Source organism: Leptopilina boulardi, unplaced genomic scaffold, assembly GCF_019393585.1.
Source record: "Leptopilina boulardi isolate dan_hultmark-lab unplaced genomic scaffold, ZJU_Lbou_2.1 LbouV2_330, whole genome shotgun sequence".
NCBI classification, from domain to species: Eukaryota; Metazoa; Arthropoda; class Insecta; order Hymenoptera; family Figitidae; genus Leptopilina; species Leptopilina boulardi.
In genome coordinates, this window is record NW_026137897.1 from 3,312,562 (window position 1) to 3,328,210 (window position 15,649).

General features: G+C 24.8%; 2 protein-coding genes across 7 annotated transcripts in view; one reads left to right on the plus strand and one right to left on the minus strand.

Annotated features, from left to right (window-relative positions):
* LOC127285264 (uncharacterized) overlaps positions 1-6,758 on the plus strand; it is a 43,083-nt gene extending 36,325 nt beyond the window's left edge. For 3 of the 5 annotated variants that reach the window (XM_051311181.1, XM_051311180.1, XM_051311182.1), the window contains 6 exons: positions 4,580-4,751; positions 4,917-5,262; positions 5,341-5,977; positions 6,058-6,127; positions 6,210-6,378; positions 6,546-6,696. In XM_051311181.1, coding sequence (XP_051167138.1) covers positions 4,661-4,751; positions 4,917-5,262; positions 5,341-5,977; positions 6,058-6,127; positions 6,210-6,378; positions 6,546-6,681 — 1,449 coding nt within the window. In that variant the 5' untranslated portion in view covers positions 4,580-4,660 and the 3' untranslated portion in view covers positions 6,682-6,696. Of the gene's footprint in view, positions 1-4,579; positions 4,752-4,916; positions 5,263-5,340; positions 5,978-6,057; positions 6,128-6,209; positions 6,379-6,545 lie in introns of all 5 variants that reach the window. The other 2 variants (XM_051311185.1, XM_051311183.1) reach the window with 1 other exon arrangement.
* LOC127285260 (uncharacterized) overlaps positions 1-15,649 on the minus strand; it is a 60,126-nt gene that overhangs the window by 36,374 nt on the left and 8,103 nt on the right. The gene's annotated exons all lie outside the window — the stretch shown is intronic.

Sequence of the window (15,649 nt, forward strand, 5' to 3'; positions counted from 1 at the left end):
ACCCTAAAAAAATATAATAATAGTTATAGTCTGTGTATCTGAAGAATATCGTGAGATAAAAGAAAACATCTGCAAACAATGTGAGGAAATATGTTTTTATGTGCAAAACTTTGTCGAGTTTTGACAGAGTTTGCAAAGTTCCGGACTTTGTGTTATGAATAGATGCCAGATTTTTTTTTAACATTGTTATAGATATAATTGTATTTTTCTTAAGGGGTTATTGTTTAGTTGTCATAGGGAAAAACAAAGTGTTATTTGACAATGCTTTTTGTTTTTCATTTCAGTAAGTTTTTGTTTAATTTTTTTTTTTTAAATATTACTTTAAAATAATTTAAGTGATATAACATAATGATACAATTGAGTATAATCTGATTTTCAAAAAGTTCGTTACAAAATCTATTCGTCACCTTTAAAAATCTTTATTGGCTCTTAGTTATCGTCATTGGAATTATCTGAGTTTAGTGAAGTTTTCAATATTCATAAACTGAATAGTATCTGATAAAGCTTTAAAACTACAGCATAAAAAAACATTAAATTTCAAATGGTATTTCAAAATTTCAGTGTTAATGATAAAGAATCTATTGTCAAAATTGAAAATTAAAAATGGCGGATCCAATATGGCGGATGACTTTTTAAAACTGATCAAATTCACTTGAAATTCGTTTCTTGGGGGTTTTCAGGGTCACTGATTACAAATTCGATAACAGTTTTTAAAAATTTTAAGTGGCAAATCGAATGTGGTGAACGACTTTTTTTAAAACTGTGATCTTTGCTTGAAACTTATTACCCCGGGTTTTTCGGGGTCACTGATTACGAATCAAATGTCAATTTTTTAAATTCAAAATGGTGGATCTAATATGCCGATTAAAATGTTTAGAAATTGGCCCTATTTGCTTCAAATTTTTTTCGAAAAGCTAGTGATTCTAAAATATTTAAAAATACTTTTTAATTTTAATTAAAATAATTCAAAAATAATACTGTATTTTCATTTTTTTATTTTATCATAATAGAAAAACTAAAAGGTAAAATGTGTCTTTAAAAATTTTTTTTTTTTCAAAAAGTAATTATCATAAGCTCTTAAGCTCTCCTTATATTACAAAAATAATTTTTCCAGTTTATATATAGAGCAAAGAACACGCAATTATACGGCCCTGAAACATGTTGGTATAGAAACCCTTCGAGAAGACAGGTTTTTGAAGCCTTTAATTTAAGTGAAGGGGAATCGGCAGAAGACAATTTATACAGCGATTTTTCGTTTCTCAAAACTCAAGTCTAATTCCATTCCAATACTTTTGCGTATTTTTGCCTCCGATTTATAGTCACGATAATTTTAATTTTAAATTTTATATTCTATATTCAACAATAATATCTCTAAAATTTTGAAAGTTTAAATAAATAAATTTTTATTTACATATATAAATATTTTCAAAAATTATTAATGTATAATTTAAAATAAAAATATACATAATTTATAAATTTTTATCAAACTGATAATTTGTCTTTAATTCAATAATAAAAATTATTTGTCTATAAAGTTATAGACAAATAATATAAGAAAAACGTTTTTTTGAACAATTAACATTTATAAAAACCTCAAGGACTTCTTTCAAATTTGTTTAATTTTAATTATTCAATTTTGGGGATGCATGAATTAAAATCACTAACTAAAATTTTTATTTTAAAGAATTTTATTAGATATAATTATTTTTTAGATTCAAAAAATGATAATGCGCCTAAAAAAATTATAACTAATAAAATTCTTTCAAATGAAAATTTTAATTATAATGATTTTTATGGGTAATTCATGCGTTCCCAATTTTGGTAAAATCAATATAGTTGGTGAATTACTTTAATAAGAATGATTCAATTTTTTTTTATAAAAAGTAAAACTATGACAATTTGTTGTTCACAAATACATAAATTTTATTACATATATATAGGTGACTCATTTTATTCAAGGAGAAATTTTACTCACTTAAGCGCGTAACATTCGATAAAAAAGCATTTATTTTAAAGTTCAAGCAAATATAGGAAATTGAAACGTTTTATCAGAAGTTATATTTACTTAAAGTCTAGAATTTTAAAATAAATTGAAAATAATTTAATATTTTTATATATTAAAAAAAAAATAATAAATAAAAATATATTTAGAAATTAATTATATTATATAAATATGTATAAATATTTACAGACTAAAAAAATAATAGAAATTAAATGTAAATAAAACAACAACAAAAATTATATACGTAATTTGCTCATTATTGTACTTTCTCCAATTTTAGAAGTTCTTAAAAAAAATTGGTAAAAGTCATATTATATTATAAAGGTGTATCTAATCAATGGAGGGTACGATTTATTTAGTTGATGAGAATTTATCTTATGAGGCCATCTATTATTGATTAAAAATAGCTTTCACACCTTGAGAATAAGAATTTACTCGACCTGTAATCACAATAATTTCATGAAGAAACGATGTGATTTATATATATATATATATAGAAAAAAAAGGAGAGAAAAATTACTCCATAAAAATTCCAAATTCAAGGACAAAGAAGTAAACATATAGTCAGCTCTCGGACAGCTGACAAATGAAGACTAAAAAAAGGACAGAAAATTTGCTGCTTCATTGCAAAATATTTTAAGAGTTAAAAGAGTAATTCTCTCCTTAAACGGCAAATAAAAAAAACTGCTTTTAAATGGTATAAAACTTAAACGGTCTCTTTTGAAATCTTACGTAAAATCCTGATATATATTCTTTAAATGTCAATAAATTTCAAAATAAACTGTATTCTTTTTTTAAATTATGATGTATTAAAAATATAATTTTTATTTAAAAAAAATTAATATATGCGTTATTTGAATGAAAATTAAATCTGAAATAAATTCCGTATTTTGCTATTTAATTTAGTCATCAATAAAAGATTAGTTAAAATACTTTTTTTCGAATACACGATATATGAACAACGACATTCTAGACCAAAGAAGCTTCTTAATTTTCAATCAATATTGACTCTGACATCACTGTTAAAGAAGCCAATATATGGTCGGAATGACAAACTAGATAGACTGACAAAATGCAACTGATTTAATATTTTAAAAACAAAAAAAAAATATTTTTTACCTCGAATAAAGTATTTAACCGAATTTTTTTTTGTCGATTTCCTAATCATGAAAAATAATTTAGAACCATTTTTATTTATAAAATTCTACTAAATAAAAATTTGATAATTTTTTTAATTCGTCACCACAAAAATTCCAATAATGTGGGAAATATTCAAATTTGGTTGAAAAAGCAAATATTTTAATAAAGTTCTAATAAAGAAAAGCTCAAAGTGTGAGGATGAAGCTCATTTACATGTTTGCTATATATGTTCGCGCTTGACCTTTTTAAATTGACCTATTGCTCAAGTGTTCGTAAGAAATCTCAAGAAAAGGTGCAGCGCTGTCCAATTCATTTCTGTAAATTAAAACGGACACGCAGCATCCATATTACGGCTCTTTATAAGTGCACTTATAACTTGCAAGACATGCATGAAGGTATATTCTAACAGTGCAATAAAGAGCGTCTTCGTGTATAACAACACTTGTCTTGCGGAAAGTGAACAACAATAATAATAATAATGCTCATCACCAACTTCTAAAAAGCCTAGGAAGTCTTGTTGAAAGCGACAAAAACAACATATTTCAAATTTTTCTTCTAATATCATATTTTTATTACTCCTCATTTTATGCTGACAAGAATACTTCTACGTGAAATTTTTCATATTCATTCAGAATATTATGCTACTGAATCAACAATATTTTAGCTAAAAAGTATATGATTTTAAATATTTTTGAACCACACGGAACAAATTACAACAACAATTACCCAAAATTCTATTATAATAAGTTAAAAATTTCCAATAGCAACACGGGCACTGAAAAATTTATTTACCCTTATTTTCAAATAAATCAAAATCTTTTGTATAATATGCCTTTAGAAAATCTTACATATTTTACCGTTTCAACATCTTTTTCCAAATTTAATCCTAAAAAAGTGTTATTTTGCAATTTGGACGTGACCCTTAATAGGGAGAATTTGAGATAATAAATATGAGCTATGAATACTATGAATAAGAAGAAGAAGAAATAATATTTTTAATCTCGAAAAGTCAATCTTTACATGTCATTGATTGGACAAAAAACTTTAAGCCAATGAAATATAAATATTCGCACTTTTCAAGATTGAAACTATATCAATTCAATCTTTCTAGCGTAAAGTTGAAGTACGATTTTTAAAAATGCAAATATATATATATACCCCTAAATAGTATACTTTATAGACAATAAATTACGTCACTGATGAAGGCTCCCATTTGAGCAGAAACGTCTGACAATTTTCTAAAAAAAAAGAAAAAGGTTTCTTTATTTGATCCTCACGCCAATCTAACATTACAACTGAACTAATTATCAATCAATTATTTTAATGTGCACTGTAAAAAATTTTGGGAATAATCACCAAATTTTTCTGATGAATGTTCCGTAATTTTTGGTGAAAATACTATTCCCGAAATTTTGGGATCATGGATTTTTCTTTCAGTTTGTGTTAGACGACGATGGAACTGACTTTGAAGATTTTTATGAACTGATTGAATTTATTACTCATACTCCGGGAGTAATAATGATTTTGAAGGAAGATGAAGAATGGATATCGAAAATTTCTTCATCCCAAGTTAGAGAAACTGAAGTACTGCAATCTTCTATCATAAAGGGTAAAAAATTTTAATTATGAATTGTGCTTTTTAAATTAATCAAGTACCTTTTAAAGAATTGTTAATTTTTTATATAATAAATACCTGTTTATATAAGCGTGTGTTAACATTGTACATAGATAGACTTTTATATAAAGTATGAATAACTGAACATATTTTTTACAGATGAGGTAACAATAACAACTGAATCTCCAACACCATCTACTTCTAACAGTACCTTAACTAATGAAGAACCTTGTATGACACCACTAAAATGGCAAAATATTACGCCAAAGGGTTTTAATGATGTTCCGTACAATTCATGTTCTAAAGAGCTTCAATTAATAAGAAATGTTGCAGATTTTATGATAGAAGTAAAGACCACAACTTATTCAGATGCCTTGCGTATGGCTAAAGAAATAGTTACTCGTTTTCCTAAGGCTTTTGAAAAACGAACCTGGAAAAATGGCGAGGATTCTATTTATTCTGATGGAATAGACTCTCTTAGGACTAGGATTTATGAACGTTTGAAGTATGTGCAAATAATTATTAATCAAATTCTCTTTTAAGCGAGAATTTTTCTCTAAGAATTATTTTATTAATGTTCTAGATTTCTAAAAACAATCAGCAAAAAGCGCAAAAGGAGTGAGTCAATAGATAATGCAGAGGAGCTGGAAACCCGGAAAAAAACCAAAACATCAAGATATGGTCATAATCAAGACTGCTATGGCTGTGTCGCATTTGAGCCATCCCTTTCTGAAAATGAAACTGATGAGTCCCAATTAAGCAAGAAGAGTATTTTGTTAAATTACAAAAGATCAGATGAAGGTACATCAGAAGAAATAGAGTCATTAATGAGTGACACTTATCCATCACAAAGAATAATGATAAATAAAAGAGATGTACATAAAATAGTTCTGGAGGATATTTTAAGAAATCATTGGCCTTACCTAACGGAAAAAAAGTATTTTCTTTCGCATGCCAACACTTTGCTTGGACAAAATATTAAAGAAGTTTGGAATAAGAATATACAATTAAAGATTCCAGAAATAATAGTTTTTTTTAGAAGCTATTGTGGACAATTTAATAAAAAAAAATCTTTTCCTGAGGCTGTTGCACCAATGAAAGATATTTTAAGTGAGGCAAAGAAAGCAAATGAAAATCTCGCTAGTAATATGGCAAGTACATTAGTTTTTTTGCCTCTTATTGCAAAAAAGTTTAAAGAGGATGAGCTCTACATTTTAGTTGTAAGTATAAAAAAATCTGTTATGTTTGGGTCTTAAAAATATGTATAATAAAATTTATTAATATTTTTTTTTATTTTTAGGATTCTTTTGCTACTGAAGATAAAATCAAGGACAAAGCAGATTCAATACGCCCATCATTAATAATAAAAGGTAAATATGGTATAAAATTTACAATTTACTGTACTTTAAATCATTACTCATATTTTTATTAAACGTATAATTACTTTTGCAGGAAACTCACTTTATGATGAAAAATGCGAATGTCTCATTTTCATTGAGAGGGAGAAAGTTTTAGAGGCCGATACTGTATTAGAGGGAGTTTTACTATTAACACTTTGTTTCTATGTTTTCGGATATAATTACCCTGAAAGAAAAACATCATCTTTAGAGTTTGTCCAGAGGTAAGTTTTACTCTCTGCTCTCTTAATTTTGTCTTCATATCTATATAGAACAAATTTGAATAAATTTTATCTTAAATGTAGTACATCATACAAAAAAATAACTCTTAATATTAACATCTTTGTCAATCACTATTTGTATTTAATTTAGCCATAAATAAACATTTCAGAATGCTGTTAGATATTAATCCGACAGAAGGACACAAACGGTGGACAAAGAAGTCCACAAAAATATGCAGAGATGCAAAGACGGGAAAATTAATCGACAACATTGTTGAGTTCAATTCCAATTTTTATACTCCATAAATTTAATATATATGTATAAAACATAGAAATTCATTAAGTCTACATTTTGTTATTATCTTAATATTATATTATTATAATAGATATATTTTAAAAGTAATTTTAAAAAAATAAATTAAATTCTGTTGAAACACGTTTCTTCATTTTTGTTTATTCCAAAGAAATTTGTTTTTAAATTTTACCAATACAAAAATAACAAGAAAATAAAATAATTCACCAAAAACTCTTGGGGCATATTTAATAATATTTGTGAAATATGAACTAAATTTTGGGGGAAATTCATAAAAAATTCTTTGGGAATATTAACTGATAACTGTGAAAAATGCACAACATTATAGGGAAATTTCACCACAAAATCGTAGAGAATAATAACACAATAATTGTGGATTGTCATCAAAATTTTGGGGAAAATTCATAAAAAATTCTTAAGGGATATTAACTAATAAATGTGAAATATCCACAAAATTTTAGAGTTATTTCACCAAAAAATCTTATGGAATATTAACTAATATTTGTGAAATATTCACAAAAAGTTATGGGGAAAATTCACAAAAAATCTTGGGGAACATTCATTAATATTTGTGAAATAACCCCAAAATTTTGGAGAAAATTCACCAAAAAATCTTGGGGAACATTCATTAATATTTGTGAAATAACCCCAAAATTTTGGAGAAAATTCACCAAAAAATCTTGGGGAACATTCATTAATATTTGTGAAATAACCCCAAAATTTTGGAGAAAATTCACCAAAAAATCTTGGGGAACATTCATTAATATTTGTGAAATAACCCCAAAATTTTGGAGAAAATTCACCAAAAAATCTTGGTAAATATTCACCAATATTTTTAAAACATTCACAAAATTTTTGATAAAATTCACCAAAATAGCTTGGGAAACATTCACAAAAAAATTTTGAGGAATATCCACAAACTTTTGTGAAAAATTTTCCCCAGAAAGTTTTGGGGAATATTTACTAATATCTGAGAAATATCCACAAAAATTTGAGGAAAATTTTCCCCAAAAAATTTTGGGTAATACTCCACAAAAAGCCCTCCAAATTTGCGTCACCAGAATTTTTGGGAAATTTCACCAAAAAATTTTTTACAGTGTGTATGGCACCGCTTCTTGTGTACAAATTATCTCAAACAAATGTTGACGGATCGCCCTGAAATTTTGCATGCTAATTCTACTTACTAATACCAAAAATCGAACACAATGATTTCAAAAAATATCCACACAATTTTTTTTGGGACCATTTTTTCAAAAAGTCAAAAATACTTTTTTTGATAAAAAATCTTTTTATTATAAAAATTTCACTTTATTTATTTTAAAAACGTATTCTTTGCGTTAAACGAATTTTTTTAACCTATATTGAGTTCATATTTTACCTAAATTTATATAGATGAAATAATTATTTTTATTTTTTCAAAAAATCTAAATTTTTTGTTTTTGTTAAAATTTTTTTTTCTTTTTTCTTATAATAAAAATTTTCAAAAATTTTACGCAAAATTGCATTCCTTACATAGAAACTAATTGATTGATCTATATATTTTACCTAAATTTATAAAATTTGTAATGTAAAATAAATTAAATATTTTCTGCGAGGAAGCATAATGTTCGTGAAATAAACATCACATTTATGTAATATAAATGTCCACCCCTTCTTGTTTCTATACATAACGAAAATATTTTAAAGAACATACTAGAAACCTTTTTTGAAACTCATATTTTTGCTGTGTTTATTTATAATAAACTTAGAAAAAAATTTGTTTAAGACAACCAAAGTTTAGTTGAACCAAAATTCTTTTAGGTATTATTCACCACTTTTTTTTAGGGAAAATATATTCATTAGAATTTTAGGGAATTTTTGCTAAAATTTTTGATAATATTCACCAATTTGTTGAGGAAAAAAAAATTCATTAGAATCTTAGGGAATTTTCACCTAAATATGTAATAATCATTAATTTTTAGGGGAAAAGCATTTTCACAAAAAAAATTTTGATCACTCACCAGAAAAAGTTGGTGATTGTTCCCAAAATTTTAGGAAAATAATTTCCCTCAAAAATTACGGAACATTCACTAGAAAAAGTTAGTGATTATTTCCAAAAAATTTTTACAGTGTATGCAAGTTTTAATAATTTCAAGTAATGAACAATTAAAATTTATTACATTAAAACAAAACCATGTTACTAAAATTGCATCTAAAAAAGTGTGTGACGTCATTTGTGAATGTTTCCTTTAAAATAATATTTTCTTTGTATTTGATAAAACATCGTACAGCATCACTTATTGCAGTATAAGCAATAGAATAATCAACTTAGATAAATACCAAGAATGCGAAAAGTTATGCAAACATTCATAAAGCTGAAGTTATAAAAATATCTATGCATTAAAGAGTCTATATATATATATATACTCAACAAATTTCTATGGCGAATTATGGTTTTTATCTAATTTTCAAAATATGGAAATAGTCACATAAAATTTAAATGTAGATAGATGAAAAAAGACGAAACTTTCACAAAAGAATGTACATATTACATATATGAGCGATTCCACGTTATATTTCAATCAATCTTTTAAATTTGTTTAATTTTCTCAAATGTAAACATATTTTTAATAGCATTTAAAAAGTAAAAGTATTGAAATTAGCAATTTTTAGGGACTCCCAAATATTTCACATACTGAATTTTTTTTTGGAATTTCTACGGTTTTGAAATTAATAAACTCGAACTTCTATGTTACCGAATTTTATAAAATAGAATTTATATTAAATTAAATTTTCATATTTAAGAATTTTCATTTAATTGAATTCATATTTGAATTCATTTGACCGATATTGCAAACGTCCGAACAAATATTCGATAGAAAATTTTTGGCGCGAATTTTAAAATTAATCGCAATCAGAATAATCAAGGAAATTTTGATTTATCAATAATTTTAAATTTCCCGCGACAAATTTTTTGTTGGATATTTATTTAACCATTTGCAATTTAGGTCAAATAAAAATTCTGAGTTTTCAAAATTGCTATCAAATGACAGACAGTTTGGTACAAATAAAAATTCTGGCAAATGAAAATTCGGAGAAATATTATATTGATGAATTTAGGTCAAATAGTTTTTAATTTACACCAAAATTGAATGATTTGGATAAGAAAAAAAGTGGTAAAACTTTGCATGGTGAAAATTGCGTTTCAAATCACAGAGTTCGGAGAAAGGAATTGTTTCCGAGAGTGTGATAAGAGGTTTGGAAAATAGGATGCTCTGATATCAGTGAGTTTATTGAAACAGGACGTGACAGTGGTGGTCATCATTTCATCCGGATGCAAATGTTACTCGACTTCCACACCGATCAGCCAATCGGACATTTAAATTTCTTTAACTTCCTAATTATGTTTTACTTCCCGGCTGTAAAACAGAAACTGACGTCAATGATTTAGAAACTAGGTCGATAATCCACTAAAAGTAATATTTTCTATACAAAAAAAAAGTACAACTCCTTTTTTATACTCCTATATTAGCCTATAATAAAAAACAATAATTAAAAAAAAAATATTAATTATAAACGAATGAAACTAACTGGAAAGATATATAAAAGTTAATAAGTGTCGTTGTAAACCTACAATCAGAAACATTTTACTATATAATGATTCAATTTAACAGAATAAAATTTTCCAATTGTCTTTTCTTGCAAAGTAACGGAATATGATTATACATATTTTTTTAAAAATCATAGATTCTATCAGAAAGAGATAAACATTTTTCTATTTAGGAAGAAAAAAAAATTATTGTAATTATATAATTATATATACAGAAAACTATAATTTATAAGAGACATTCTAGAGCCACTGATATTATCTTCTAACTTTAATCTTATCAAGTAATTTAAGCTTATAAATTATCTTATATGTATATGTTACGTATTACATAGTACAAATAAATAGGTATTTTTTTTACGAACTCTATATTTTTATGAAAATTATTTTTTTTTTCATTCTTTCAAGGTGACGGAAATTAATATAATATGTCATTATTATCTTTGACCGAAGTAATTTTGATATATTCAAGTTTTACATGCAAGAAGTGAGCAACGGCATTTTGTTTTTCCAAAAAAAAAAAATAATTGACACTTCCATGTAATTACAAATAAACAATTGTGCAAGGATAGAACAAAAAAAAATTCTGCGAACAATTTTCAAAATTAATAATAAATTATTCAAAATCTTCTATTATATTAAGTTAACAAATTTTCAAAAGCGACACCGACACCATGACCTCGACACCGTCCTTGGAAAATCTATTTTCACTTATTTTCAAATAAATCAAAATACTTTGCCACATGCTTTTAGAAAATTTTACATACTTTTTTTTGTAACATGTTGTTTTAATTTTAACCCGAAAAAGGGTTATTTTGCAATTTTATGCAATTTTTTTACTAATTTTTGGATATATACCTTTAAAATTACTCTATTTTTAAAAAGTTACTTATAAACAATTTTTTTCAATTTTTTAACCCAAAAAGGGTTATTTTGCAATTTTATGCAATTTTTTACGAATTTTTGGATATATACCTTTAAAATCTCTTTATAAAGGTTTACTCTGGATAATAAAAATAAAAACCGATATTTTAAAAGGTTTTTCGATTTATTATGAACATTTCTCTAAAAAATTTGCAAAATCTCTATGTGTTTATGGGGCAATTTACAGCAATATAATATAATATAATATAAGATAAAAAAATATATTATAATATAATATAATTAATATTGTTGTTATAATTTTAATAAAATAAAACATTTAATATTTAACAATTGTCATTTCATCCTTCAATGATACTGATCAAAATTAAGATAAATTTTATACAATATTAATAATATATTAATTTTAAACATAAATTATATATATATAATAATACATAAACTACAATAAGTAAACAACAATAAGTACAACTATAACCGACCGAGCGTTAGCGAGCGAGGAATACATCGCTAGTTAAATATAAATTCAAAAAGATATATTCAGATAATGTAAACTATATTAATAAAAAAAAACTCTACACTGAAAAAAATAGTATTGAATCAAGAAAACCTATGCACTTGACCATATCAATATTTTCTTGATCCAAGAAAATTTACTTTAAACTAATAAAAATTTCTTGGATCAAGAAAATAAATTGGTATTGAATATGGTCAAGTATATAGGTTTTCTTGATTCAATACTATTTTTTTCAAAATTGTAATTTACTTTAATATTTTCTTTTTGTTAAAACCGTTTTTTAAATTGAATTTAATTTTACCATAGATTGTATATTAAATATTGAATTGAGAGAAATATAAATAGAGATCCAATTATGTATATATGTAATGCTACATTGATCTGTCTATTAATTTCCACTTTCTGTATAGTTATAAGGATATCAAGAATATAATATTGAATTTCATCAGAGATTTCAACAGCGAGAGTGATTTCTATTTCTAATGTTTGCTTTTATCATTTATATCTTATATTACTTTTTTTATGCGGCTACAAAAGTACAGTTATTACACTCAATAAATAGTTCATCTCAACTATTATTAAAAAAAAATTTTTTTAATAAAAATAGAATCCCAATGGAAAATAAACCATTGGTTTAATAATGGCCCAACAATGGGAGACAGTTCTAATATATTTGTGCATCTAAAAAATTAAAATTAAATTTTGCTCAAAACCGAACTAATTGATTTTCGATTTTTTTTTTAATTTAGTATTTAACAGAAATTGTATTAAAAATAATTTAAAATTTTTCTTTATTTTTCATAAAGATTTAAAAAAAATGTTCCAGTAAAAAAAAATTGAATGAAAATCATCGTAGGTGAAATGCCCTACATAGTGTTCAAATTAAAGTGACTAGTAAAATAAAAAACAGATACAAATTTCTTTATGTTTGATGAATGTTAAACATCAATGTGATTTGAATATTAATGAGTAATTAATATTCTGAGCAGGTCTATCAAATGCTTCTCACTATGTCCCGTATGCAAATCGTTCTAAAATATAATTGAAAGTAAAGTGAGAACAAAAGAAAGCGAAGAGTCATGAACAATTTTTACGCTCCTATAGATCTATTTAAGATTCATTCAGTCATCTATAGAAAAAAGTCACACACACACATATGCATTGCTATATACTATTAACTTTTTTACTACAATAACCTCTTACTATTAAAAATACCTCAATAAATACCTCTATAAACACAACAAAAACTCAATATTATTTCCAATATTTTTTTTTATAACAAAAATAATGAATAACAGTAATGCTTGTAGTACATAATGAATGATGATTATGGCTGTAATTTATAAAATCGGTTTAATGAAAATTCTGTCAAAAAATAATTTTAATGAATGGAAATTCGATTAAAAGAAAGTTCTATCTAATGAATAAATAATAAGTAATAATAAATACAAATTTTTACAAATGAAACTTCGAACAAATACAAATTCTGACAAATGAAAAGTCGAACAAAGAGAAAATATATAATATAGAAAATCAGTTTAATAGAAATCCTATTAAAAAATAATTCGAACAAATAAACATTCAGAGAAAAGAAAATTCTATTTAAATAACAAAAAATTATTTTTGTTAGAAAAATTCTAGAAAATTAATTTTAAGCATTATTCATGTATCTCGCTTTTAACCCACTCTCCCCTATTTTAAAGTTTTTCATTACTACAGTTTAAATAATAAATAATTCGTAGCAAAAAACAAATTTTGAAACAAAAATGGAATAGTAATTTGTAAATTATTTATAGTTTAATGTTGGTGAATTTCGGATAAAGAAATAATAAAAATTTCTTACATTTTCAAACGTTTCGACTTCAATATTACTGTAATATATTTTACTGATTAACAATAGTGTTTTTTAATTTTCTTTAATAAATTAAAAGTTTTATTTTTTAATAAATTGAATTTAAAAATTTACACGGAACGTTCATGTTCAGTTGAGTACTATTTTTGTGCTCTTTGGCCTTTTATTAATATTTAATTTAACAACGTTATGTATGCATAAAAACATATGCACATTTTTAAACACACTCAAAGATATACACACATGAAGTCATTTATTTAGTTAATTTATGTAAGTTTGTTAGAATTTGAAAAATAGGAAATCGTTTTCACTAAAAAACACAAAGTTGTTAGGATAAAGATAGACAACAAATTTTTTATTTTTATAATGTCAAACCATTAGTTGAATTTCACATTCCTTTAAATTTGATTGATTCTTTGGTAAATGTAATGAGTAATTTTACTTTGTACAAATAGTTAAAGTTTATTAAAACTACAGAAAACGTGTATAATAAAGTGTAATGGTTTTCAGAGAAATTTTATGTTTTTTTTACGAAAAAGTTATTTAATATCTTTTTTATTAAGTTATTAGCAAAAAAATTTTTAATTTTGTAATAAATAATAATTATTTATCTCAAAATATTTTTTTTTTGAATTTACATTTTTTTAAAATTGTATTTAAAAATATACAGATTGATTTTTATGTTCCAGGCACACTAAAAATTTTTTTTAATTACACTGTTTTGTTTAAGGCCATGTGAGACAAAGACACTTTTTGGTAGTTCCAAGTATTCTCGGAAATAAGAAGAAATTTCGGGTTGAAATTTTGAGGAATGATAAAAAAGGGTTGAAGGAATTGGGCTGTTCTACTTATTTACTATAATTGAACGCGAAATAATTTAAAAGAAGTAATTAATAGTGGAGTTAATTGGTTTTTTTTATTTCTTTGAGCGGCCACTAACTCGAATTGGCGCTAGTTCCTGGACCACTGATACATTCACGCGACGTCTGTGTGTACCCCCGCCATGTTGACTTCAACTTTCGTTCAAAAATGGCAATTTTCAAACTTTTATTTTTAATACTTAAACGCAAAATTTTGCTTCAAACCGAGAACAGCGCCATTCTGAATGCTATTCTCTATCATATTTTACAAATTTCAACCAAAAATTCTTTACCATTTCAGAGAATACTTGGTAATACGATACCATGTTTTTTGCATGGGGGTCACGTGGGTATTTCCCACATGGCCTTAAAAAACGAAAAAAATAAGATTAAAAAAATTTTTAGGGGATACGAAACATAAAAATCATTCTGTATATAAAACGTTTTGGATATATTTTTAATATTTTTTACTAATTTTTTAAGGATTTTGTGCTATTTATTGTTGTTTTGCAAATTTTTGGTTAGGAACACAGTTTTCTTGTGTGTATCAAATTGATACAAGAATTAAGATCAACTCATACAACGTTTTGAATCAATATAAGGTATCAAATAGATCCAAATATTTGGATCATTTTCAAGAAATGATCCAGAATATGGGATCATTTTTTGATACCTGAATTGGTATCAAAGTATAACTGTCATGGCTGGCATGCTCTTATTGACAAATTTATTAATTAATTTATTCACTGCACTGAATATTAAGATATTAAAAATACTTTTATTATGAATTTTAAGAAAGAGAGAAGCGAAAACTTATAAATTGCGAGCAATTAAATAAGAAAAAATTTATTTCGAAATAAAATGAAATACACTAACCTTTATTTATGTTTATCACATAAGATTTAAGTTAAGTTCACAATCACAACACTTGAAAATTTTTAATTATTTTTATGATTCAAATAATTATCAATAATTTATTTATTATAAGTGAACAAAATTTAAGCAATGCACGCTTGATAAATATTTCTAATGCGTTGTCAATTAATGCAATTAATAATTTCCTATTAAAGTACAACTTCAACCGAACGTTGATATATTATCATTATAACCTTATAAAAAGTGTAAAATTCTAACTTCTAAAAGAGGGTTCTCCAATATTATTAAAATAACATTTTGAATTGTTTTTTATTAAAAAATTATTTTAGAAAAATGTGGTAAAGAACGTGGTGGAAACATGTTAAAAAATTGAAGTTATGTGATCATC